The 25,856-nt window shown below is 38.4% G+C and overlaps 4 protein-coding genes across 7 annotated transcripts in view; 2 read left to right on the top strand and 2 right to left on the bottom strand.

Annotated features, from left to right (window-relative positions):
- Positions 1-987: 987 nt before the first annotated feature.
- Positions 988-9,470, top strand: LOC133981969 (probable polypeptide N-acetylgalactosaminyltransferase 8). The gene is made up of 11 exons (XM_062420851.1): positions 988-1,165; positions 5,108-5,384; positions 5,542-5,717; positions 5,840-6,026; positions 7,017-7,214; positions 7,338-7,452; positions 8,136-8,321; positions 8,431-8,568; positions 8,736-8,828; positions 8,920-9,090; positions 9,300-9,470. Exons 1-11 carry the CDS (start codon positions 988-990, stop codon positions 9,435-9,437), a joined length of 1,857 nt encoding a protein of 618 aa, XP_062276835.1. The 3' UTR covers positions 9,438-9,470.
- Positions 9,471-13,134: 3,664 nt separating this feature from the next.
- Positions 13,135-15,138, top strand: ribc2 (RIB43A domain with coiled-coils 2). Its single transcript, XM_062420853.1, has 7 exons — positions 13,135-13,251; positions 13,372-13,453; positions 13,711-14,031; positions 14,122-14,240; positions 14,487-14,705; positions 14,805-14,971; positions 15,069-15,138. Exons 1-7 carry the CDS (start codon positions 13,135-13,137, stop codon positions 15,136-15,138), a joined length of 1,095 nt encoding a protein of 364 aa, XP_062276837.1.
- Positions 15,139-15,209: 71 nt separating this feature from the next.
- On the bottom strand, positions 15,210-20,710 carry ada2a (adenosine deaminase 2a). Of its 3 annotated transcripts, XM_062420566.1 has the most exons (11): positions 20,456-20,710; positions 19,216-19,539; positions 18,758-18,977; positions 17,725-17,938; positions 17,501-17,628; positions 17,308-17,398; positions 17,057-17,165; positions 16,368-16,525; positions 16,168-16,263; positions 16,061-16,071; positions 15,210-15,979 (listed from the first exon to the last, which is right to left on the bottom strand). In XM_062420566.1, the coding sequence occupies exons 2-11, from the start codon at positions 19,517-19,519 to the stop codon at positions 15,889-15,891; spliced, it is 1,422 nt and encodes a 473-aa protein (XP_062276550.1). In that variant the 5' UTR covers positions 19,520-19,539; positions 20,456-20,710; the 3' UTR covers positions 15,210-15,888. The 3 variants fall into 3 exon arrangements, with proteins under 3 accessions (XP_062276550.1, XP_062276549.1, XP_062276547.1); XM_062420565.1 differs by having other exon boundaries at positions 16,061-16,263; positions 20,461-20,710; XM_062420563.1 differs by having other exon boundaries at positions 16,061-16,263.
- A 1,498-nt stretch (positions 20,711-22,208) lies between these two features.
- The window catches only part of LOC133981416 (chromatin remodeling regulator CECR2), a 47,032-nt gene continuing 43,384 nt past the window's right edge, over positions 22,209-25,856 (bottom strand). For both annotated transcript variants that reach the window (XM_062420086.1, XM_062420085.1), the window contains exons 18-19: positions 25,433-25,500; positions 22,209-25,229 (exon numbers count right to left, since the gene is read on the bottom strand). In XM_062420086.1, the coding sequence (XP_062276070.1) occupies positions 25,449-25,500 (52 nt within the window). In that variant the 3' untranslated portion in view covers positions 22,209-25,229; positions 25,433-25,448. The remainder of the gene's footprint in view (positions 25,230-25,432; positions 25,501-25,856) is intronic.

Below are 25,856 nucleotides of genomic sequence, written 5' to 3' on the forward strand. Positions count from 1 at the left end.
CTTTAAACAGCTTGACTCAATGATTGAGCCCTTCCTATGGTGCTATAAAGCTGTCCGAATCACCAAAAAACATTTGATCAAGCCAAAAACGACTGGCAGCTTCGATTTTCCTCACTTTAAAACTTACTATTAAACATCATAGCGTGGTGGAAACATGGCCTAGTCAATGACACAGATGACTGTCCGGCCTGGCTGTCTTTAGAGTGGACACTTTGTAATAAGACATCCCTGCTTGCCCTTCTTAACAGTCCCACCAATACAGGTAGACCTCACTACAACAATAGTTTTGTTATTAGAAACTGAGGCACTTTGCATTTTTTCTGCACTGTACTGCAGAACCTACCTTGCTGCTGTTTTCACATGAACTGTTGACTTTTTATACTGCTGCTATTTATTTTTATTCTATTATGGTATTTTTATGCTTGTCTTTGACTTTTATGGTTTTATCTGTCTTTCTGTGATGGTCTGTTTGATTGCCTGAGAAGTGCCAACAGAATTTCGTTGTGCAATTGTACAATGACAATAAAGTCTTCTAAGTTCTAAGTTCAAGGGAGGAAAATGGTCCTCTGACTGGCTTTCAAACAACAACAACAACACCTGAAAATAAAGTACCTGACTATAGCAAAGGGCTATTTGTTTCATTTCCTTTGTGCATTATCTGCAACAGGTACTGTTTTACATGAGTTTTTTCTTTTTATGTGCACTTACCTGGTTGGGCGCACTGTGCAGGTGTCACCCTGACGTCAGCGCATTAACGAGAAACACCTGCGCCCGATATGGACATTCATTACTGGAGGGAAAGACAAGGCATTCATTGGTTTTAAACCCATATGACTCATCTCACCTTTTTATGACCCCAAATACTATCATGTTCATCTCTCCAAATTGTAATTGAACCCAATCCAGTAATATCTGCTCCCTTCGCTGCGTGCGTGTGTCATCTAAAGTTTGATTCTCTGTCTGGAAGGATCGGTCAGTGTGGTCAGGATGAGGGCATTGTGGTTTAAGCGGCCGGTCCTCATTTTGGGAGCTATTGTGATCCTCTTCTACTTGGGCTTGATTGTAAAGAGTGGACATGAGACCGCAGTGGGAACTGTTACAGATCCGGACGCAGGGCGCATAATCAAGCGGTTTTCTGACCTGGAGGAGGGGATCAACAAACTCTGTGAGTTCAGGCGATGAGAATTATTTTTGTTACAGTGGATTTACAAGTTATTGCAATTATTTTTTCACTATTATGAAGTGTGTGTGTGTGTGTGTGTGTGTGTGTGTGTGTGTGTGTGTGTGTGTGTGTGTGTGTGTGTTTGAAAGTGTAATGAAGAAAATATTAGTTTTGTAATTTATTTCTTCTGAGAGAAAATGCTTCAAGTGTTGTGGTTTTATAAACGATTTTTAATAGACGGTTGTTTCTCTTGAGGAAAATTAGAACGGTGATTAGATGACACATTCCCTCTTAACCCTTAGATGCATGACCTACCGATACCTACACTCTTCCATGAGTGGGGTCAAAAATGACCCCAATTAGAATGAATGCGTTTTATGCTGTAAACTTAAGAAATTCATTTCATTTTGGTTAAAGATGATGATTTGTATTATATTTTGGTCAACAAAATAATTATTTCATGTTTGACATGGTCATTTATCACTTTTTTATAACATTTTTATCCCAGCTTTTAAAAAGGTCAAAAACGGTTAACATCCAAAAAGTATCCCAATTAGAATCAATGCATTTAATGCAATATTATAACACATGAATGATTTCATGTTTTCCATGCTATCACAACTTCAACATTCATTGTTTGTGTATCCGTCTGTTTGTCTATGCATGTACACACACGCGTCTTCTTTCTTCTCACTGTGAGCAGCTGTTACAAACTACTTGTTTCTGGCTGTGAGCACTGCACACAGGGTCACTGCATTTCCAGCAACTATTGGTGGCTTTGCACACATCTTACACCTCTTTCTCTTCTGTTGGCCCTGTCATAACCCTAACCCTAACCATCATAGTGAGAGTCTGCTTCTCTACACAACAAATACAGTAATGTTAGCTATCTTAGTTAGCTAGTGTTAGCTTACTAGAAAGTAATTTGATAATAATAATTATAATAATAATAAAAATAGGTGCGATTTATATAGCACCTTTCACATATCCAAGGATGCTTTACAATTTGATGATGATAACACAACACTATATCACACAAAAATCATGTATGTGGAAACTAAGTTCATATTTTATAACAGCATATATATTCTCAGGTATAAAAATTATGATAATACTTGTACTAATAATACATGTATGTTGCTGTGAAAAAATAATCTTTAGGGGTGGTGAGACTGCTGACATTAGATGTGTGGATCGACAGTAAATATACCTGACAGTCACAGTTGATAAAAATCAAAGGTTCCTAGGGTTAACCCTTGAAATTCCATAGAAAATGATTGGGGTCATTTTTGACCCCACGTATGGAAGAGTGTGGTACTGATACAAAAAATGTGATTACTTAAAAAATATAACAATTAGATACAAATCCAAATGGCCTCGTGTCAAAGACAACCTATTTGAGGAATACATGGAAGATTAAACGATAAAAATTTAAAATTACAAAGATAAAAAAAAAAACTACTGCTGGGGTCATTTTTGACCCCACTTATGCATCTAAGGGTTAATAAGGTTTATATCTATTTATTTCACTATTTTATATTGTTCATGGTTAAGTTCTAGAGATGTTGATCTAACTCTCTGTTCTTGTTTTGGGTATAAAGCAGTAACCTATACTACTATGGACTGTACTTACTATCACAAGGCCGTAGAAGTCTCTCTCTGCTTTTTTGGATCTCTGAATTTCTCACATTCATTCGTGCTAAATAATTTCCATTGATGATTTAATAAATTAATAAACATTAATAAACATGTTGATAAGAAGACATAATAAAGTGAGGGACATCTCAGAGTGAATGGATTTGAAAGTATTACTCATTACCTGTGTCACACTTTGGACCTGGCAAATTCATGAGTTGAACATAAATGTTTCTTATATTATGTTTCTTATAATATTTATATTATATAAATATATATATTCTGTCTGCTTCAACTTCGGCTTGCAGCAAAACTAGACTGTGTCCGTTGTTTTTTTTCGGTGTAGGTGTTAACAAAAGAGAAAAACGAAGAAGATAAACACCAAAGTGACATATATGAGGAGTAGCCAGCTCGACTATTACATATTTTGGTTCGTTTAGAAATATGCATATGTGAAACCAAACCGTACCAAAGTCTGTATGCTACATTGTAACAATTTATTGCCTGCTGCAGACCAAACAATCGAACTATAGGTCTGAAAACGCCCCCTCAAATATAACAAATAAACATAACAGAGGAGAAATGCAGCATACAGTGTGTGGCCCTGCTTCACAGTTTTAGTCAGCTGAAATGCATAGGGAAATGGTAACACGTCCTCCACATGCACACCTGATCCAATCCAAACCAGTTTTAGAACAAATGTTTTTGATTCAGTATCTGAGGTAACCTGACGCACCAGATGGTTTGTTACACAGAACCCTCTGAGAAGGCGTCTTTGGAAACTGTTTGAAATAGGGCAGGCACTTTCAAAAAATACTCAGCAAGTGATTGCTCGGCGTCCGTTGCTGTCTCACCTGTGAGGAAACTGGATTTGTAAGATCACAAGAAAACAACAGACTACTCATTAAATGCAGGTGCAGGCGCATTACTTGAAGCCTGACGAGATGGATTATTGTGTGGTAGATAAGATAAAGACATTTATTGTCATGCATGGTAAAAACACGGAGGTTCAGACATGCAATGAAATTCTCACTTTGCTGCTCTCATTACACACAACAGTAACACATACACACAACAAACACATTAAACATATAACAAAAGATGCATACAATAATAATTTATTAAAATATAAAAAAGGTTAAAAAAAATAAGATTAAGCAAGAGAAGTGCTAGTTAATGTAAAGTGACCATGTGCTTGTGCAAACAGAGTCAGTGGGGAATGCGGTATTTAGTGTGTTGTGTTGTTCAGGAGCCTGATAGCCTGTGGATAGAAACTTTTTGTGAGTCTTGTAGTCCTTGATTTGACGCTCCTGTAGCATCTCCCTGATGGCAGGAGTGTAAAGAGACTGTGTTGAGGGTGTGTGTTGTCCTTAATGATGTTATGGGCCCTCCTGATGACCCTGGTGGTGTAAATGTCCTATAGTGATGACACTCTCGACTGTGCATCTGTAGAAGTTAAGTGTGGTGTGTCGTGTGATGTTGTGATCTCAGCTGCCTCACTAGGTAATATCTCAAGAGGTCCTTGCCAGTTTTGAATCACTGAATGCAATGATATGTATTCCCTACAGCAGGGGTATCCAATTAAAATTCACTGAGTTCCAATTTGTCAAAATGTCCTCAAGCGAAGGTCTGGAACATCATAATGTCTGTGTTATTTTTCAGTACCTTGAAGTAGCATTGTAGTTACATCAGCATCTGTGTCTAGTGGGTAGATTGTAAATTGTCAAATAAATACAATTGAATTCATTTATTAATATTAACACTCAACTTGTGGGATTCAAATAAATAAAATTTAAAAAAAGAATAAGATAAATACATTTTCTTTTCTTATATCAAATAAATATGGCACCTCTGAAGCCTCTATTAAAAGGAAGTAGCCTTGATCCCTTGATACCCAGCAACTATAGACCAATCTCCAATCTTCCATTTTCAAGTAAAAATGTATTAATTCAAACAATAAGTTGGAAATGTTTCAATTTGGTTTTCGAGCTAATCATAGCACTTACACAGCCCTAAGTAGCCAATGACATCAGGAAATATCTAGATGCCAATAAACCTTTAGTGTTGGTATCTTGTTGCAATCTTCTGACATAATTTAAAAACTGCTTCTTCACCTGGCTTTTGATTAAGTATGATTTATAAAGGTCACAAATAGTTTTTTTGGTTTTAGTTTTAGTTTTTATGCTGTACACTTTTTCTGTCTTATCACTCTATCTATGGAGAAAGAGAGATTAATTTTCAGCAAAAAGTGATCATGCACCTCATTTTGCTCTCTCTCTCTGTCACCCCTGATCTTTTGAATTTGTCAAGACAATGTAATGCAAGATTTTGGGCAAAAGCAGGATGCCATGCAGAAAATGCTTGCAGACGGCAAAACCAGAGCAAGGACACCGCCAGAGAACAAATCAACACCAGATGAAAAGCATAAAGTGTTCCCTGACTCTGCCCTGTTCAAAAAGTGGGGAGACAATCTGTCTGAAGATGACCAAAAGGAGGCACAGGCCTTGTTTGAGAAATATGGATACAATGTTTTTCTCAGCGACCGCCTTCCTCTAGATCGAGCTCTTCCAGAAACCAGGGATTCAAGGTGCTTCTTTGTGTTTATCATTTCTTAGACCTCATTCAACTTCATGCACAAGTTAAAACTATATGCTCAAATAGATGCCAATCAGTTCCTTGTTTGCTGATAACATCTTTCAACAGAAACTTTGATAACATCCTGGAGATATTTTTTTTCTCAACAGATGTGTGAACAGTGTGAACAAGAGTTACCCAAAGGACCTGCCAAGTATTGGAGTAGTGCTGATCTACCTAAATGAGGCCCTCTCAGTCATCAAAAGAGCCCTGCGCAGCATTATTGACCGCACTCCCAAAAACCTGCTGAAGGAGATAATAATGGTGGATGACAATAGCTCCAATGGTTGGTCCTCTACAAAAGGATCCGATTTTTGCGAACACATGTTTGATAAACAAACGTTCAGTATTTATAGGTAACTTAGAGCCAGGACTGGCTGATAAAACATGTTTTTCCTGTCAAATCAGAGAACCTGCAGGGCGACCTTGACCTGTACGTGAAGTCGCTTGAGCAGGAGAACCCAACTATTAGTTTCATAAGAGTGAGGCATAGCGAGCAGCGAGGGCTTTCATATGCCAGGGCTTCTGGGTGGAGGGCTGCCACTGCTGATGTTGTGGCCATTCTGGACGCACACATTGAAGTCCAAGTTATGTGGTAAGAATGTGGCAAATGAAGTGCTTTGGTAACAGATTTCTGTTTTAAAATGTTAAAGGTGCATTCAGTTTTTCTAACCTTAGTCTTATTTTGTGGCAGCCATGCAAACGTGTCATATTAAACAAAAAAACAAAACAAAAAAAATTTACTCCACTGAGATGGGCTGCATAGCATTAAAAGGTTTAGTATATCAACTCAGTTATTGAATTTTAAACCGTCACACGTCCACACCTCCACAAAGTCGAAACTGACTCATGTGAAGTGATGTTTGGCCTGCCTCACATTAAAGATTTATTACCTCCGAAACTAACAAACATGAAATACTAGTTAAGAGAAATGTTAATTTTCAGTATGACATCCTCATACACATGAACAACTGTCGAGTACAACTGCCATCTGATTCACTTGCCTCAGAGCAGCTCCCCTGAGGCAAGTGAATCAGATGTCTTGAATGCCTTATACAAGGATGTTTGAGTTTCTCAGCAATGTGGGATGGGAAGGTGCTGCTCAGACTGCCAAACATCTGTTTGGAAAGGCTTATTTGTGAAGTGCAAAAGTGTGGCATGCTTATTTTGCAGTCGTGATTGTGCAGAAAAAATGTCTTATTCAGCTCAGGTTAGATTTAGCATGACATTTCTTACTCGTCCAACAAATTATTTACAGACTCTGCATCTGTAAAGAATATTTTTTTTATTCTTAACCTTCCTCCACCTTTCAAATTCTGCACCAAGTCTCAGCCTGCTCTGCTTGTTTAAGAAGCCTAATGCCCGCAGTCATTGACCCCACCCAGGCATTAATGGCACTGTGCCCAACAAATGCTAGCTGCCATTCATAGTTTCATTTTCTGCAGCAAGAGGAATATGACCACCAGCAGCAACCTGAAAAGTATTATAACACGTTGTGAATGCCACATAACAAAAATCCTATTGTGAAACTTTAAATTAAGGAAATGAATCTGAAAACTGACTGTCTTTCCTTCCCCTAATGCAGGGCTGAACCCTTACTCACACAGATCAAAGCCAACCGAACGGTGGTGGTGTCTCCTGTGTTTGACAGAGTCAACTTCGATGACCTCGAGGTTATTAACTATGTTGCGTCAGCACAGGCCTTCGACTGGGCTTTGTGGTGCATGTATGAAAGTTTCATGCCTGAGTATTACAAGCTCAAAGACGACTCTCTGCCTGGGAAGTATGTGACATTGATCAGTGTTGTTTTCTTATCACTTGTATCTACGATAATCAGACAATGACAACATATATAAAAAATGTTTTTAAGTAGTACAGACGTAACTATGTTCATCTTTCACTACAGGAGTCCATCAGTTATGGGGATCTTTGCTGCTGACAGGAAGTTCCTTGGGGAAATTGGAGTCCTTGATGAAGGAATGAAAGTTTATGGTGGAGAAAATGTTGAACTGGGAATTCGTGTGAGTAAGCCACACCAGTCTAATACCAAATCATACACCTGATTTACTGAGTAAATCAGGAGTGGCAACAACTACGACTTGAACTTGAAACCAGTGCAGAAGTCCAGTGCAATACCATTGAAGGAAAAATGAAAGAATTTAACCTCTCATTGGAATTTTGCTTGGATTTGTGGCATGAGGGTGTTGATTGAAAGCTGTGATTGTCAGTTCACTCCCTGATTCCAGGACATGCACTGAGTCCAAATATTGTCTCAATATTTCAGTAAGTTTAATGTTACTTAATGCTTAATGCTTGGCTCAGTCCAAAGGTAATAAAATATGCCTGTAAGCACCTCCAAAACTCACAAACACTTTAAATCTAGTTTCTTCAATCCTAAATTAATTGAAGAAAACCTATAAAGAATGACAAGTTTCAGTTTGCGTCTGACTATTTCTTGGCCCAGAGCACTTCCAGGCAAATCCATTGGTTATCTGACTTTGATATGGGAGATATACCAACACTGTGTTATATTCATACATGAAGTAGCAGCACTGCAGATCGTAAACTTCTATGTAGTTCTTCACTTTACTGTTTGTTTTAACTCATGCTTTGTATTTACATAGTTAGCACTGCTGATTGGTCAATGATTCTTTTGTTTTTTGAGCAGCATTTAAGTTAAAAGTATGGAGTTTTTCTCATATAGGTGTGGACATGTGGAGGGAGTGTTGAAGTGGTTCCGTGCTCCAGGATTGCACACATTGAGAGGTCCCACAAGCCCTACCTGCCTGACCTGAGTATTGCCATGAAGAGAAATGCCTTGAGGGTAGCAGAAATCTGGATGGATGAATACAAACACAACGTCAACTTGGCTTGGAACTTGCCATTTGAGGTACCTTTCAAAACATGGTCAAGAAGAGCAGAAGATGCCCTCTTGATAGCATACTGCATACCTCTACAAGCTTCAACAAAACCCAATAATTATTCCAAACTCTCTGCAGAATCATGGAATTGACATCGGAAATATCACTGAGAGGAAACATCTCAGAGAAAGGTTGAACTGTAAACCTTTCAAATGGTACCTGGAAAATGTGTATCCCAAGCTGGATTCCTGGGACAACCTACTTGCCTATGGAGGAGTGAGTTCAGTTTTATCTATTGATTTGTATGTGTGGTTGAGGCAGTAATGCAGACTGTAGGCCACATGTAGTGTCACATTAATTTGTGCTTTTTCATGAATCACTCATAGTGTTACCCTACTGTACCTTTTTTTTACTGACAAAATGATTAACTCCCCTGCTTACAGATGAAGAATCTTGATGCTAACATGTGCCTGGACCAAGGGCCTGTGCCAGGTCACACACCTATCGCCTACAATTGCTATTATTATGGACCTCAAGTAAGTGAAGCAGCTAAATGTAGCAGACATGATTAAAGGTTCCAAGTGGTACACATGATAATCATAAATCTGTGTCTGTTGCTCCTTTTAGTTCACATATTATCGTGCAAATGGTGAGCTCTACATCGGTGGCATTAAGTCCCACAAGTACAATGACAACCGGTGTTTAACTGACACTGGCAGCAAAGAAACTGAGCCTGGCCTTTTCAACTGCAAAGAGGCTATGCAGAAAGGAATGGGCATTAACTGGGACTTCACTCAGGTACTACATAAAAATTGCTGAATTAAAAGATGCATATGTGACGTGGCAAAGGGAATTGAAATTTCAGTAAGATGGATAGTGAAGTCAGTTTGTCTTTGTAATTAGGGGGTGGAGGAGTTTACGGTGACTAGTAATCTAAAGCACAAAATATTGACTACGATGACATACTGTACATCACCACTCTTGACACTTGTTTTCTTCATTTGTAGGGCAAAGAACTGAAGAACAAACAAACAAAAAGATGTCTTGAAATTACAAAAGGTCAACTTTTAATACAGGAATGCTCAGGCCAAAGATGGGAAATCCAACACATAATCAAAGCCAGTGTGTGGCCAACGGGAAGTTAACATCTCCACTCATAGGTCAGTGGGTGTTAATGCCTAAAAAATCAACGAAATTTGGCTACTGGTATGACTCCTGTGATTCTTTAAATGTACTCCATTTAGGACGGAAAAAGTGAATAGATTTTGTAAATCTTTGGGGAAACTTTTGGGAAAAATTTTGAAAATCTGTGGATGTTTAGGTTGCAAGAGATTATTTTCAGAATTTATTGATATGCCAGTTGTCATTTTAATTGACTGCTTAGTTTAAGTCACTTAAAAAAAAAAGATGAATGCTAAGCAGAATTATTTATAAGCCCAAACTTTTTGGAACCTATCAAAATTCCAAAGGACAAGATCATACAAAACTGAGAAAGTTTAGAAAATCCCATATTGTCGATCGAATGCTTTAACGCTTCAAGATCCAAATTTATGACTAATTAAATGTTTGTACTTACTTTTCTGATTAAATTAAATGTATCAAAATGAAAATTCAAGGTTTGATTGTCCTACAACATGGGACCAGAAGGCTGATGATAAATAAATGAAATTAATAAATTATCTCGTAAATTGATATGCAGTGGACCTTGGATAGAAACGTTACAAATAAAGTATACTGCCCATAAAATGTTAAAAAAGAAAAAAGATTATAACTCGTACCATGTTTGCATACTGCATGCTGCCCAACTTGCCAAAATGAATAATTTTTAAAAAAACATTTTAATGCAATACGTATTAGGTATATTATATATATTAGGTCTGAAAATATAAGTTTTCGTAATCTATTTGAAAATATTTTACTGAGCATTATCGTCAGTTACAGAAGTAGCTTCCATGAAGACAAAGGCCCACACAAGTCATAATAAGAAGGAGTAAATGAAAAAAGTGGATTAATAAAAGGGTTCATAGAGGAGTAGAGACGGCAGCATGTACACCTGGACTGCCTGAAAAGAATTTGCTGGATTATGAGCCATGTAGAACTGGATAAACACGCTGCCGTCTAAAAAGACTCAAAGATCAAATGTACTTTATCTTTTTAAAACATTACTGTTTTAACAGCTGTACTGTTGTAATCCTGACAACTGTAGTACTTCTCACCTTGTTAAAATTTAAATGAACTTATTTGTCAATTTTTCGCTATTATTTAGATATAAAAATATCTGTTGTTTGTCATTACTTTTGTCATGACAAGACATCCAATGACAGGTCTGAATAACATTTTGTACACAATTGTACCTTAAGAATAAATGTTGTGGTTATATAAATGTAGTGAGGAATCTAAAAAAACGGTTATGTTTTGTCTTTTCTGTTGTCTTTACTGTTAAATCTTCAACTTCACCATTTTTAAATAATTATTTTTCTTGAAAATGTCACATGATTATGGTACTAAGGGTGGTGTTGCTGGATGTTTTAACAGTGTCTTAGTGTCAGTAGAAAACAGTTTATAGTGAGAAAGCAATTTGTTTACCAATCACAAGGGTTTGCACTGTCTTTATATTTTGAGCACTGCTAAGTGGAGGCCAAAACAATTTTGTGTTGATGTGCTGAGATAAAGGCCTGTTTTAAATATTTTCAAATGTTGAATATTTATGTATTTTTTTAAAATCTATTTGGAAATAAAATTGATTTATAAAACTGTCTAATGCTTGATTTTTTAAAAAACCTATCAGCAGCAATATAATGTAAAATACCAAGACATTTAACTTATGAGGTCTTCCATTAGGTCCCAGATGTTTTCAACACCATGATGCAACACAGGTGCTTTCAAGAAGAGTAGGTAGAAAGTATTGTCCTTAACTTTTTTTTTGCCAGTGCCTGTGTGGTGTGTCTTTAGTTGGCATTTTGAAAGAAATGTCTTTTGACAATTCAATAGGTATAGCGAATAATGCCAGACATAGCCTACCATATAAAAGTAATTCTTGAAGAGCTCAACTGAGCAAATCTCTTTGCTGTCGATGAGTGCTAATATAATTGTGTATTCATGGAGTTAGTATTAGTTTAGACAGTTTACTCAGCAAAGACTGACATTTGAAAAGATGAGTTCGCTGTCAATTTTTGGCAGGTGAAAAAGCCCATTTTGTGTTGTAATGGTGTAAAGAATTCCAAGCTGTCCTGTGAGCTCAGATCTTTATATTATGAAGGTTATGAATGAGATCAAGTCATATTTAGGCAGAAATCACCTAACAGTAACTGTATTTGGCCTCCAATCAATTTTTGGTAGGTGAAAAAGCCCATTTTGTGTTGTAATGGTCCTTTAAAAGAATTCCAAGCTGTCCTGTGAGCTCAGATCTTTATATTATGAAGCTCAAGAATGAGATCAAGTCATATTTAGGCAGAAATAACTTTTCAGTAACTGCATTTGGCCTCCAATAAATTTTTGGCAGGTGAAAATGCCTTATTTTGTGTTGTATGGTCCTTTAAAAGAGTTCCACACTGTCTTGTGAGCTCTAGTGTTTATATTATGAAGCTTATGAATGAGATCAAGTCACATTTAGGCAGAAATCCCCAAACAGTAACTGTATTTGGCCTTCAATCAATTTTTGGCAGGTGAAAACTGTTCGTTATTTTATAGGCGTATGTAACCCTCCCATAAATCATGTCTTTTAAAGTCTTGCCTCCAAATAGTAGGCATTAACAATAATATTAGATATACAAAACACATCCAAACATGGGAAGCAAATATAGTATATGCATATTATGACCGTTTAATCAAAAGAAAATCAGACGTTTTATAGCGCTACCGCTCAACGGGCTGCTGTGCGCGCTCCCGCGGCCAGAAATCAGATTCTCGCAGACGATCACTTTTTGGCACGACACCGGCACGGCAATAGCGCTAAGGGGGCGGTAATTAAAGATTCAGTGGCACCGAAATGAAGCACCGAAATCTGTGTTGCTTTTCGGTCTGGTTACTACCGTTTACGTCAGCACCGGTGCCATTACCTAGTATCGGTACCCATCCCTAGTTCCTTCTACAGTCAAATACATTGACTGTTGAAGAAATGGACACTGAAAATCAAATATGAAAGTCAACACGGTTCAGTGAACTTGTTTTTCATTTTATATCAATTTAGAAAAAGGAATATCTGAAGAAATGATTAGGATATTATATTTTTAAATCCAGTCAAGAAACAATCAGTCGTTTCATTTAAAAATGAAATAATTTCTTCCCCTGTAAATTCTGTGTTAAATTTTTATTTTTATTTTCACAAGGTTTTGGTAAAGGTAGGCCTATCTTTATTGATATATGGCCTTTTTCACAATTTTAACCAAAATGGTCTTTTAAATGGTGGTTACACTTTGAGACACTTCATGTGATTCACTTGACTTGACATGATTCCCTCTCATGTATATTAATGGGGTGGACAAAATATTAGGGACGCCATTCAGACCCCAATACCACTTACGACCTCAATAAAAATATAAAGTAGAATTATCACTTTCTTGACAAAAACTGAAATTGTATAAACTTCATTAATGTATAGAAGAGGTGTTGTATTGGATTGAATTAGATAGCACAGGTGTACCTAATGAAGAGGCCAGTGAGTGTAAATCCATGATTATAAGACATCTTTCCAGAGACTTGGTTGCTTACTCTCGCGAGACCTGGCAACACGGAGCTCAGGTTTCTTAGCAACCAGTGTTTGAAATGGGAGTTTCTAGCGTTTCTCACACAGGTTATACATTTGAACACCAGTTACGTTAAATGCAATTTGAATAAGTCAAAATGTTTAATGTTGAATTACTCGCAGACCGCACCGCTAGGGCAACTCTAGAGAGGCGTCGCAACAAGGAAACTGAGAGACAACAGAGGGTTTTTAACGCTAAAGTGAGGACCATTGGGGTAAGTGCTTCTGCTCAGCTAAGTTAACATTACTACCTGTGACTGCAGCTAGCACCTGAGGTTAAAGCGACACTAAATCGGGATTGTAATGTGCTGCTAAGACCACGTTTTGTTTTACAGGTTGACAAGGAAGCCCTTGACATGCAGGTGAAAGACCAGAAGAAACAAGAAGATGCAGCGAAAGAGAAACAGAGTGCTTATGGTAAGTTAGCTAAACGACATGTCCTAATGTTATCTGACGGCAGTGAGGTTGTGAACTAGTATAGTTATCAAATAGCCTAACTCTTAACAACAGAAGTAACTTGAATTATGTCATATCACCCACTGATAATAATGCTTGTTTATTATTGCCACTGTGTTGCATATTATAATACTTTGGGACACTCATAACTTATGAGTCCTAAGTTCAAATGAAGTGAACTATGATGTGTGTGTGTGTGGGATGTGTTCCCCAAATAGATGCTGATATGCTTCAAAACTGCAAAGTAGCCGGCCTTCTCCATAGCCAACAAGAGAAGGAAAAACGTGCGATGGAAAAGGATATTGTCAACTACCGCAATCAGTACCAGCAACCTTGGTGCCAGCGGGAGTATGACCTGAATGACCCAGACCGCTGCAAGAAAACAGACCAAAGTGATGCCCAGATGATGCTCCCTGGCCTTGTGGGCGAGGACCCAGACAGCAGGAGCAGACAGCAGAGACAGAAGGAACAGTTTAGGGGGTGGCTCATCCAGCAGCAGACAGAGAGAGCAGTAGAAACACATGAACAGAGGCTGGAAAGTAGGTTTAGTCTGATTTCTCATACACATTCTGAGTTCACACACACAAAGCTCAATTCAGCTCATTTCACCTTCTCTTCTTGGTCTTCAGAGCAGCGCTATGACCAAAGCAGAGTAGACATGGACAACACAGCTCTGCAGCTTCAGAACATGGAGATGGAGAGGAGAAAAGCAGCAGCATTTGCTACTAAAGAGTGCAATCTGGCCATGGTAAGTCATTGTGGCAATCACTCAGATGAAGGTATTAAGCTAGTGTGTTCTATTAATGAATGTATGTCTCGTACTAGTAGTAGCTCATTTCTGTTATCATTGACCTTTTAACTTACTCTAGACATTAAACCAAACTTACTTTCACACTGGAGTTGATACTGATGATATGAATTGAAGTATTGTTAGCATCTCTGCTAACAATACTTTTTATCACCCTCACCTCATCTGTGTGTGTGGATGTTGAAGACTGAAGAGAAGCGTCGCAAGGAACAGGAGTGTAAAGATGAGTATTATCAAGCAGCCACAATGAACCATCTGCAAGGACAGCTGATTGGTGTAGATGCCGAACCCTCCCTGGGCATGGTAGGAGCGCCAGGTCTTTGCCCCTGCAGTGACAGTAGAGCACCTGCTGAGAGCCTGCCGCAAATCATCCAGTTCCAGAAACATCAAATAGAGGAGAAAAAGGTAAAACGGGAGCAAATGAAAACAACACCACATCACATGTCGGTGCTTTGTGAAGCTGTTCCCTCATGGCGTGTTTCTTTGTTATCTGTGCATGTGTAGAGAACAGAATTAGAGAAGAGGAAAGAAGAGGAGCTGTTAGATCGTGTCCGCTTGGACTCGGCTCGCACAGCTCTGCTAATTGAGAGGCGGCAGGCGAGACTGAACAAGCAGCTGAGACGACACCAGGACAACACCAACATCAGACTGGCTGAATCACAGAGACAACAGTAAAAATTAGAAAACGCACACTTTCACTCAATTGTACACACACAGTATATTCAAATATTGTCTCACTAATCGTTGTTTAACTGATGTCATTTTAAGGAAGCCAGACATTGAAAGGGGGTGCATTGACGACAGCTTCTTCGACCAATTCAACACCACCAGCAGATGATGATGGATAAGTACTGCTAACGGTGCTTCATGTGAAGAACATAAAATAAACTGAACCAAGCATGTTAATTATCAGATTCTTTTAATCATGTCAAATTTAGTTCAGACAGTTCTCAAATGTCTGGATGATGTGAAACTTTTTCACAGGTAATTTTTAAAATGAATTTAATGTGATAAAAGATCAACTTTATCCAGCTAAAAGTCTAACAAACAATATTCAAGTAAAAAACAACATAAAACTGTATAAAATGAACGGTGTCCTTTCTAAGAACAGCTTTTTCACAGCCCAAAGAATTTCACACACCTTTTAACAATCTACCTATTATCTTATTACAAAGCACAAGCGAACCACAAACGTACTACAAAGAGAAATGATACAGCATTCAGCACATTAACGGTTAAAATCGCTGTCTGGCACTGTTATCGTACATTGGCAAATCTGAATCTTAAAGTGCAAATACATTCAAATACATAACTTCTGAATGACTAGACATAAGATTCCTTTTGATTGAGGCTACACCTTCTGTGTAGTTCAAGTAATGTTCCTTTTTTTGTGGTACATGGCTCATACTCACACACAGCAGCTCCACAGTCTTATCTAAAAGTAGCTTCACTCTCTTTATTTGTGCCCCATGAACCTGATCATGCACAGCAGTGTTTACATATCCTATTTCCATTTGTACTTCATGGGTCAATACTTTCCTTTCTCAAAGGAATATTAAGGCCTGATAGCATTAAAAATGTTTTCTTTCTAAAAAGCATTTTCAGAGACAAACTTATCCCATCTTCTCTGCCACAGAGCCAGGGCCTTTTCCTGTTGCTTTGGGTTCAATGAACTATACCTGAAAGATAAACAGGAAAATATCAGCACTCTCACACAATTTAACTGAAAATGTGTCAGTCAAATCTCAGTTTCATCTCACCTAATAGAGTTCATGGCCAACTCTTTGAGGGAGCCTATATTGGATCTAATCCCACCAAAGCCCACAAAAGCCTCATAGAAGTCATAAGAGAGGCCAGAGGCACCGAACATGGCAGGGTCATCAGAGCTGATGACGACTGGGTGGTTTTCTGACATCAGAGCAGCTGCTGGATGGTTTCGCATGTCATTTACCAGCTTCAATACCTGAATGTGAATAAGAAAGGAGAAGTTTGTTTGCAAGGTTTAACATATTCAAATACAGCCTAATTTTTCATAAGTGCAGTAGGGTTCATAAGAAGACAGTGTACCTGGTTGGAGATGGGGCACACTTCCACAGCCACCCCTCTCTTCCTGGAGAGATCTCTGGCCACTGGGTGGCGAAGTAGAGCAAATCCATGGCCAATGCGTGAAGTGTTCAACAAAAGAGCATCCAACAAGTTCTGGTCCACTTCTGTGCCCTCGAGATCTACATGTGGTGGAAACAAACACAATGCATGTTATTTAAGAAGGTGATTACAACATAAATGAATGAATAATAGAATAATGCTTATGATATGGTTTGTACCTTATCTTGTTTTAGGGCAATAACACACACACAAAACTCACTGTCACATGCACTGCTCTGTAACAGAATCACATTTGTTTTTCCACATTCTAGCATTTAATCTGTTTTTTTTTTAACTCTAAAACTGACCATGATAATCTCACACTTCTTTGAGTAAGCAATGAATAAAACATTCAAACACCAAGGTAGCGTTTGTCCTCCAACACTGATTTCTTATGATAAAGGTTAAATAGTTCCCCCTTGTGGCAGCTTGAGCAGTTACTCCATACAGCTCCTTATTTCACACACATTTAGCTGGAATAATAAGTTGATTATCTCTAAACCTCACCTGCCTTAGAACATGTATGGATTCATTTCTGAGCCAGATTTTCAATAATGTAGATGTAAAAACTAAATGTTAAAGCATTATACAGCGGGCACTCATGAACTCACCAGTCTCTCCAGCATGGAAAAAGAAAGGAAGTGTCACCCCTCTCTCTACTGGCAGCGACAGGGCATCTCTGAAATACCACAGGGGTCTGCCTGAGTCCTCACGGCCTACCTGCACATGCAGAGAGAAGGTGGGTGCTATTATTAAACAAAAAGACAGATCATTGTGCAATTGCAGCCAGTTTTGTTTTCACTGACTTGGTATCTGCATTGTCAGTCAAATCAACACTATTAATACACTAACTGCATCTTACCAGGTCAAAACCAGCCATGATATCCGGGAAGTCTCTCTGCAGCGTCATTGCTTCCTCCACAACTCCAGTCATTACAGTTGCATTTACTCCCCTGAAACATACACAGTGTTGAAAGCAATGATTATATCATAAAAGCTGTGTGTAATTCAGACTTACTAAGTAAAATCCATTTTAAGGATATCAGAGGAGGCACCTGTGGACTGTGAAGATGATTCTTGCTCCAAAGAAGTCTGGGTGGTCTGCTGTGAACTGTCTGGTGATCTCCTGGTAGGTCTTCAGAGCCCAGGCTTTGTTGTGAGTGCTGCCGTCCAACTCGTATATCTGAGTGGAAAAGAAATACATGGCATAATGATTATAAGTAAGCGAGTAAATGAACACATTAGGTATGAGAGGGGCATTTTGAACCTATTAGTTTACCTCAGGGAGCAGAGCCCGGAGCTCCAGATACATGATATTGTCCCTGTAGAATTCAGTCAGGCCTTGGTAGTAATAGTCTCTGAACACAGGAGCATATGTGACCAGACCCCAGAGTGCATAGAAGGCCTGTTCAAACCTGCTCCATACCACATCCTGGCTGGGGTACACAGTCTCTGGATCCTTATCGGTGAAGAGCGTCAGGTTGCCCATGATGCTGAGAGTAAATATGAAGACACAGTTTCATTTAAAGTTCATTTAACACTGTTGACAATATATTCAACATTTCACTGAGGTTATAATAATCACCATAATTCATGTATTATGCATTTCTGGGTGGAAGATCTTGACCTTTTCTAGAAAACCACTGCTTCCTCTAAAACAGTGCGTCTTCAACTTTAACCTCATGCTGCACTATTGAACTTCCCTTCTCTTCACAATTATTAACCAATCCGTTTACACTTCAATATTTCTATCCATTAAATACCAGAAAATGACTGAAATTGTCTAAGACATTAGTATAAAAGTAAAGGACCTGTAAATAAAGTATTACCTGAAGACCCCTCTTTGTTATCCTGACCCAACATCTTGTCTCAAAAAGGAAATATATCACATCAAGTAAATAATTAAATTTTTATGGGATCTAAAAGTACAAACTGTGCTCAAAATTACACTACCCACCTGGCAAACAAAGATGTTACATGAATAGAAAGTCATGTGTTTAAGCGGTCAGTTCCTGATAGGTACTTCCTCTTTGTAGGTTTCTGTTTGCCAGTAAGCTGACACTGACACTCAATTCAAGATACAGCAGTAGCAAATTATTTCTTCAGACGTCAGCAAACAAGCCCTGATACCTTTGCACTGCTTACTTTGTGAAGACAGTGAGAAAGTAGTAAAAGTTTTTTTAAAACATTTTTTACACTAGTCAACTGCATACTGCTACGTTTTATACTACACAATTCATTACCAAAAAATGATACAATAAATGTTCTGGTACACATGGACAAAACCCACAGTAAAATAATTAAAATCTCACCTGTGGTCCAGATCTGTGGTGTTGACTGTCTTGGCCCTGAGGTTTTCCAGCAGGGTCCAGGCAGAGCAGTGTGGTATAGGCTTAGGTGATCTAGATGAGAAGATGAACCTGATGGACTGGTTGTCAGTGAAGCAAATGTAACAGTGAGGCCGATATGTGACGTTCTTCACTAGCCACTCCACATCGATCATGGCGAAGTCGTGTATGTGGAGAGCTCCCCCTGAAACAAATCAGTCTGAATTACAAACAATCCCACGGCCATTCGGGGGGGAAAATGGATAAATGACAGCAGGTCTGTGTCACAATCAAAGATAAAATGCTGTGGCATTTGATCCTACAAGAACAGCTTCTTAATTACCAACATTTTTATAATCGATTCAACAAGTTGTTCATTACATGAACACTTTGAGGTTTACAACAAATATCCGAGCAATAGCCTTTTTACAGACTGAACAAACCTTTAGGCATTTTTTGCAGCAGGCTGAAAATGGGACTGGTCCTGATGAGGTGTCTGGCCTTGAAGAAGTGCATGGCAGGAGGAAAGTCTGCTCTCATTATCTCCTCCTGCTTCATTTTAAACAGACGAGCGTCCAACTGTTTCTCAGCATCATTCAACACCATTTGCCCGCCTGTCTGCATGGAGAGCTCCAGCTGTATGAGAGCCTCTCTCTGCCTGGGGTCTGGGATGGACAGGCCAGATGACAAATAGTACAGCAGCAGACAGGCCACAGCCGCGTAGGAACGCTGCAGCTGAACTGCCATGGTCCAGACAATGTGTGAATCTGCCAAACGAGAGGAAAGGTTCAACTGGAAAGTGAGAAAAGCTTTACTTGAAGAGCCCAAAACAGCAGCTGTACATCAGCCAGTGGTGGAGGAAGTATTCAGATTCTTCACTTCAGTGAAAGTACCAATACGGCAATCTAAAAATACAAGTGAAAGTCCTGCATGAAAAACCCTACTTAGATGATTATTTTGAGAGAAAAGAAGAAAAAGCAAATTTATGGTACACAAATCTGTTTTCATTTTTTTTCCTCTAATCTTTGATTCTTAGTGAAATATTGGATCATTGGTAGGCTACATTTATCATAATGAAACCATATGAGAAGTTTAAGGGGAAACATCACAATTTGGTTGAGCTGTTAACATTGCTTTTTATAGGACATCAAAAGCAACTTTATCTTTAACAGCGTGTTATATATATATTTTAAATGTTATTTTGCTTTATATTTATCCAGTGTGTCAATCCTTCATCTGAAAAGTAACTAAATCTGCCAAATAAATGGAGTGGAGTGGAAAGTACTTAAAATGTGCCTCTTTAATGTAGTGAAGTGGAAATATAAAATAAGTTAGCATCAAATGGAAATACTGAATTAAAGTACAAGTACAGTAACGTTACTCGAGTATAATTTACAGTTACGTTACACCTCTGACACCAGCTTGACTAAAACAAGCCTTCAGCCTCCAACAGTAGTTAGCTTGGATAAAATGTAACTTAACGAGTGAAAAGCACCGTATTCATAAAGTAACGTCATACCGCTAATTTCATACACGACTGTTAGCTGGAGCACAAAACTGTGAGAAAACCTGCAGAGTAGTAGTCTAGGTTAACTCGTACATTGTGTCAACCTAATGGGAAGAGTAGTGTTCTTCTTATTGCTTTAATACATACTTGTATACAAGAAAACAGAGTGACGTTACCTTACTTATTGTTTGCTATATATCAATATGATGGGTAGCTGCTGACTCGACAATTGTTGACGACGTGTGGTAAACAGTCCAGTTCAGAGTCAGTTTCAACACAGCGGACCACAATAAAACCTGCAGGACAGTGTCAGAGATAAAGCTAAAGTTGCATGTAACGTTAGGCTTTCGTCAAATACTTCTTGTGTTAATGTTGTGGAAATAAACAGGCTAACGAATAATAGTGACGAGGAAAGGCTGCTGTATGTTGACGGCGAAAGGCTGCTGTATGTTTACGTGGGGTTTCCTTCCCTGTGTTTTGTCTCGAGGTGAATCTTAATCCCGCCTCCTTCGCTCTGATTGGCTGAAACCTGACTCTGATAACCATTTAATTGGTGGAGCGTGGAGTCATAAACAAAAGCCGGCAAGACAAACACTAGGGAGTACAAACCCATAGTACATTACATCTTGGGGCACACGGTAAGGTTTATTGCCTGTTTTTGTTTTGTGGCAGACAACATTACAATTAAAGGTGTGACAAACAACACAAATTGTAAAAAGTACTGAGCTTTGGCTTTAATTTGCATGGTTTATGTTACTTCTGTCAATACGCATATGTGACATAAGAACCAAATAAGATATCATGCTCTTTGTAAATTAATTGTGGAAATGCATCAGGGCTTTTAAACAAATAGCACATTTACAAATTCATGAGAATTAATCATATAACAACTCAGCCACAATGTTGACACCTCTGTTATATTCTACAAATTACAGGGGCCCTGCTTGGTATATCAGTCATTAAGGGCCAGTTAAACCTGAATGGAAACACATTTCCACAGACAGTTACTTAATATTTCAGGTAAAATAATGAACAACTTCTGATTTTTGTTTGTTTTGTTTTTTTTTTCAAATAAAATTAAGATTCATATGATGGAAGAAATGACCACTGAGATAATATATAACCATAATATTGACAATGGTTCAAATGTAGACCATCACAAAACAAGTAATTCTAAAGTAAAATAGAAAAATTGCACCCCCTGACAAACATACCCTTTGCATAGAAACTAAAAGTTTATTTTCTGTTTACTGAAAACATTCTAATATTTTTTATGAATGACATTAGACTTTGTCAGGAAATAATTAGTAATGCTAATTGCTATTAAGATGGTTGTTTACTATTATAAAATGTCTTGCCCTCCCCCACCCTTAGTATTTGCCATACAACTTGCTTAGTAAGGCTCAATTAAAGCACCTTAATTACACGCCTCATCTGCATTTTTTCCACTGCCAATTAGGCCAACAGAAAAGACTATATTACTCACAAGCTTACAAAGAGCCATTGAAGAAAGCCTGAGGATCTGTGATGTTTCATCTCACACTGATGTTACCATCACATCACTGACTCCTGCAGGCAGGAGAAGGGTCTGACGAGCAGCGGACAATCTGTGGAGTCTTCGTCAAGAGGAAAAGCACTAATTGAAGGTGATAGCGTGAGGCGCTCCAATAGATTAATGCATTGTCTTGCAGTGGCCCTCTTGTTTTGTATGTTTGCATTTCATTACTTTTGTCCTTTCAGTTTTTTCAGGGGATTATAGATACCAGTCCCATTAATGGCAGGGCCTCATTTTATATCAGTCTTTCACAGCACTGTTAATTACAGGACGACTGTTGCAAGTTTCAAATCAAATTCAAGGGAGAGAGACAATAATCAGCCGTAATAGTGATGAGACTAGAAGGGAAAAAATTGACAATAAAACTCTTCGAGAAAAGTTATTTATTTCTAAGAAATGTACAGTATAGAAAATACTCCAGTCCATTTCCAAAATAATCTATGTCAGTCAGGTAAGAACTTGTAAACGTCACTTAAAATGAAACGTTACAGGTCTTTTTTTCCCAATGCCACCATGCTACTGAGGTAAAAGACAACTGCGTAAAAGAACAAAAAACAACATCAAGGAAAAGGAAACAAGACACCACACATTTATATTAAAACAAGTCCAAAAATGTACAAAAATCTGTAAAAGAGCAAATAAATATGGTTCACATTTAATTACGTCTAAATGGTTTTCACTAGTGCAGAGAGATGACAGCAGAGTAAAAGTGAGAGTCGAATGCACACTTCCAGTCATCTGGTGCCGATTCTGCACACCAGAAACACGCACGCACTCACTCACACAACACAAACACACCTGTACACCATAAGACAATATCACAACCTCACAGACCTTGAAAAAAAACAACACTGTCCTTCATACATTAGACAGCACAAGTGAAGACACTACCTCCAAAGCGGCCCTATTAGGCTCACTAAATATTGAGACAATTCCCCCTATTTCCAATTCCAAATAAAATTGTCTCACAGCTTCTAGCATTTTCCTATTCCGTCATCCTTCCACAAATATTTCCTTACAATGCCTTAGGTACCTATTGCTAAGGACATTATAATGCTGCCAAACTCTATGCGGCCTATAACAGACCCTAGACTGGAATACTGCCTACTTTGTCTAGTCTCAACAACCTGTAGGCAAGAAAGCATGCAACCTGTACAACTAAAGAGACCAACTTAGACCAATTTTAGACATAAGATGTAATAATGTCAGTCATCATACTCTAATGATGACGTTAAAAAGACTCTCCCTTTAAAAAGATACCTGCCAGAAGAGAACACCTGCAGTCAATGTTAAACTGACGGCTGAATAATCCCATCACAGCATCTTGTTGAGAAGGTTAATCAGCACCATAATTTGGCACAGCAATACAAAACGTAAGACTTTCTCCCAGGATGGTAAAGCCATTTTATGATCAGTTCCGTAAGCCTAAAAACTAGTATGTGGTGCTAAAATCATCAACTGGTCATAAAATGTTGACCTACAGGAGTCTGGCAGAGCAAGGGAAGAAGTGGAGGGACTCTGTAGAATGCCGCTGGCCGGCTAAAATGAGGTAGATTAATTTGCTGCCATCACTAAACTGCACAAGTGGGGCTCACAGGTGCAAAATTGATATGATAGGGTGTGGGACAAAACCTCCAAAATCCACACACAGTTGTGAGAGAATGCATTTGGTTGCTCTAAAAGACAAATGTCAGAAGAAAGCCCAAATGAATAGTGATGATAAATGGTATGTATTCAATTAAGAGGAATGTAGAGTAACTCAAATTAGATTAATCTCACTACTGATTAACTTGGATGAAAGAAAAAAAATAGCAGGGGTTTAACAGCTATCAGTGTGCTGAGCAAAATATTGTTAATGACAACGAATACAGAACCTTAAAAGTTCTTCACGTGAAACTGAGGTGGATCCATTTGCCATGAAAATGCAGTCCCATTTTTCTTTACGCTGCTCCTCCTTCAAATAGTTCAGAAAAATACCCGTAATATAGAAACTGTACACCCTGAGGATACGTTGACATGGGGAAGAGGAAGCGGCTCAAAGAGGAAACCATGCAAAAAGGGCAGGGCTGTGACTGGACAAAGCGCTAAAGCTACAAAATTGTCAGTGGAATGCAAAAATGTCACATTTTCAAAATAAAAACTAACAACAGGGTTCGATGTGGTATCTGTCTGTTCTGTGTATGTGCATATACCAGCTAGCAGGACATGTCACCATCTGAGAAATTCAGAATTCCCTTACCTGGTACAAGAGGTAAGTCTCTACAGTGAAGGGTTGTAATTACTAATATCAATATTAATATATTTATATATATATATATATATATATTCATACATATATGTTAACAAGCATAGACTACAAAAAGACTATCCAAGGCCACTCAATTCCAGGACGTCTAGACTAACAAAACCATAGTGCATAACAGAGAGTCAGGTATAGTCAGATCCAAATAGCGCCATCCTTGTCGGTCCTCCTCTGCTAGTCAAAGACATTCTTAACAATGAAGGCAGCTTTGAAAGATGCATATACTGTGTGTTCACTCCAGGACAAGAGAAACACTTAGAGTTGGGGTGGAAATGGACAGTAACAGGGTCTTTTTCAGGACGGTTTACCTTTTTGTCCTTTCACAAGCAGCCGCTATGCTGCGTTTAACTTATCCTCTAAACATTCACTCATACATTCACAAAGGAAACCAAGGCAATTGCAAGGGGCCTGTGAGTTGACTTGGTTAGGGTGACAGTCTCATAGTACCTCCTTTTCTACACCTGAGATAAAAGATAAGGTTGGAACAGATAATAGTAGTAAAAACAACAGTCTTCCTCGGCTCTGTCAGTAGATATCAGTTCCAATAAGGACTACAAGTCATTGTGGTCATCCATCCGTATTTCGATTGTTTAAAGAGGAAACGGCTGTCCAGTGTTCTTGAAGGCAGTGTCCCCTGTGTTTGACAGGTTGGCCTTGTGGTTCAAGAGACTGCGCTTCTGCTGGAGGATCCAAGTTCAAACACTCATGTTGGAAAGCAACCGTTCAGGTCAAGTGTTTTAGAGCACGTCATTGAATCTCTACCAGCTCCACAGAGCTGCTCTGTATCTGGCCCCATGCTCTGATGTGGAGAAGGGCAAGCCCAAAAAATAAAAGAAGAAAAAAAGTTGTTTTCTGGGGCTCAATAACATTCAGCATTATTATCATTTTAATACTAACAGCTGCCTTTATGGATCTTGAAGTTCAGTGGTGGGCGAAATTGAGGCAAATGTTTAGTCCAGTGTAAGAAAATCAGTACGGGTTGTATGTGGAGCCAAGAGTTCCCTCTATAGTCTCTGTTAGCCCAGTCAGCACGCCCACATCTTCTCCCTTTCGGGTCACTGATTTGTCTGGATGGTCTTTGATAATAACATGCCTGAAAGGAGAAGAAGAACAGTAAGTAATACATATGAGCACATGTAGGATTAAGATGGATGAATATATTGTCAAATTCTAAGGAATATACCTGAGGAACAAATTGTTTAAGGAAGAGTTAAAAAAAAGAAAATGGCTAGAACCTTCTTCAAGTAGTTCAGAGACAAAGGTTTAAAGTATACATCAGAAGATATTTTCACTTACTGTGATAATATGGTCGTCACACTCCCTGTTTGCTGCTTGGCCCACCTGGCGCAGCCATCATCTGTTGCCTAGAAAAAAAAGCACCCAAAAAAACCAAAGAATGTCAGTATACTCAGTGGCAAATCTGCAAATGATCATTTACATCATTATTTTACATTACTGATTCATCTGTTGATTATTTTATTGATTAATCCATGTAGTGAAGATGATGAGGTAAGTAAGATCATAGCCCAAACACATCACTCTACAACTGCAGTTCAAAATGCACTAGTGGTGAAAAAAAGAGAAATATTTCACTTATGTTTTTATCTAGTGTGAACAGCCTATGTATACAGTTATAACTGACTCCAGATATTGTGCTCACTTTTGGTCACAAACCCATATTTTGCATGTGACTGGCAACCTTACTCTCACTACTATATCT

Source organism: Scomber scombrus, chromosome 6 (genome assembly GCF_963691925.1).
Source record: "Scomber scombrus chromosome 6, fScoSco1.1, whole genome shotgun sequence".
Lineage (NCBI taxonomy): Eukaryota > Metazoa > Chordata > Actinopteri > Scombriformes > Scombridae > Scomber > Scomber scombrus.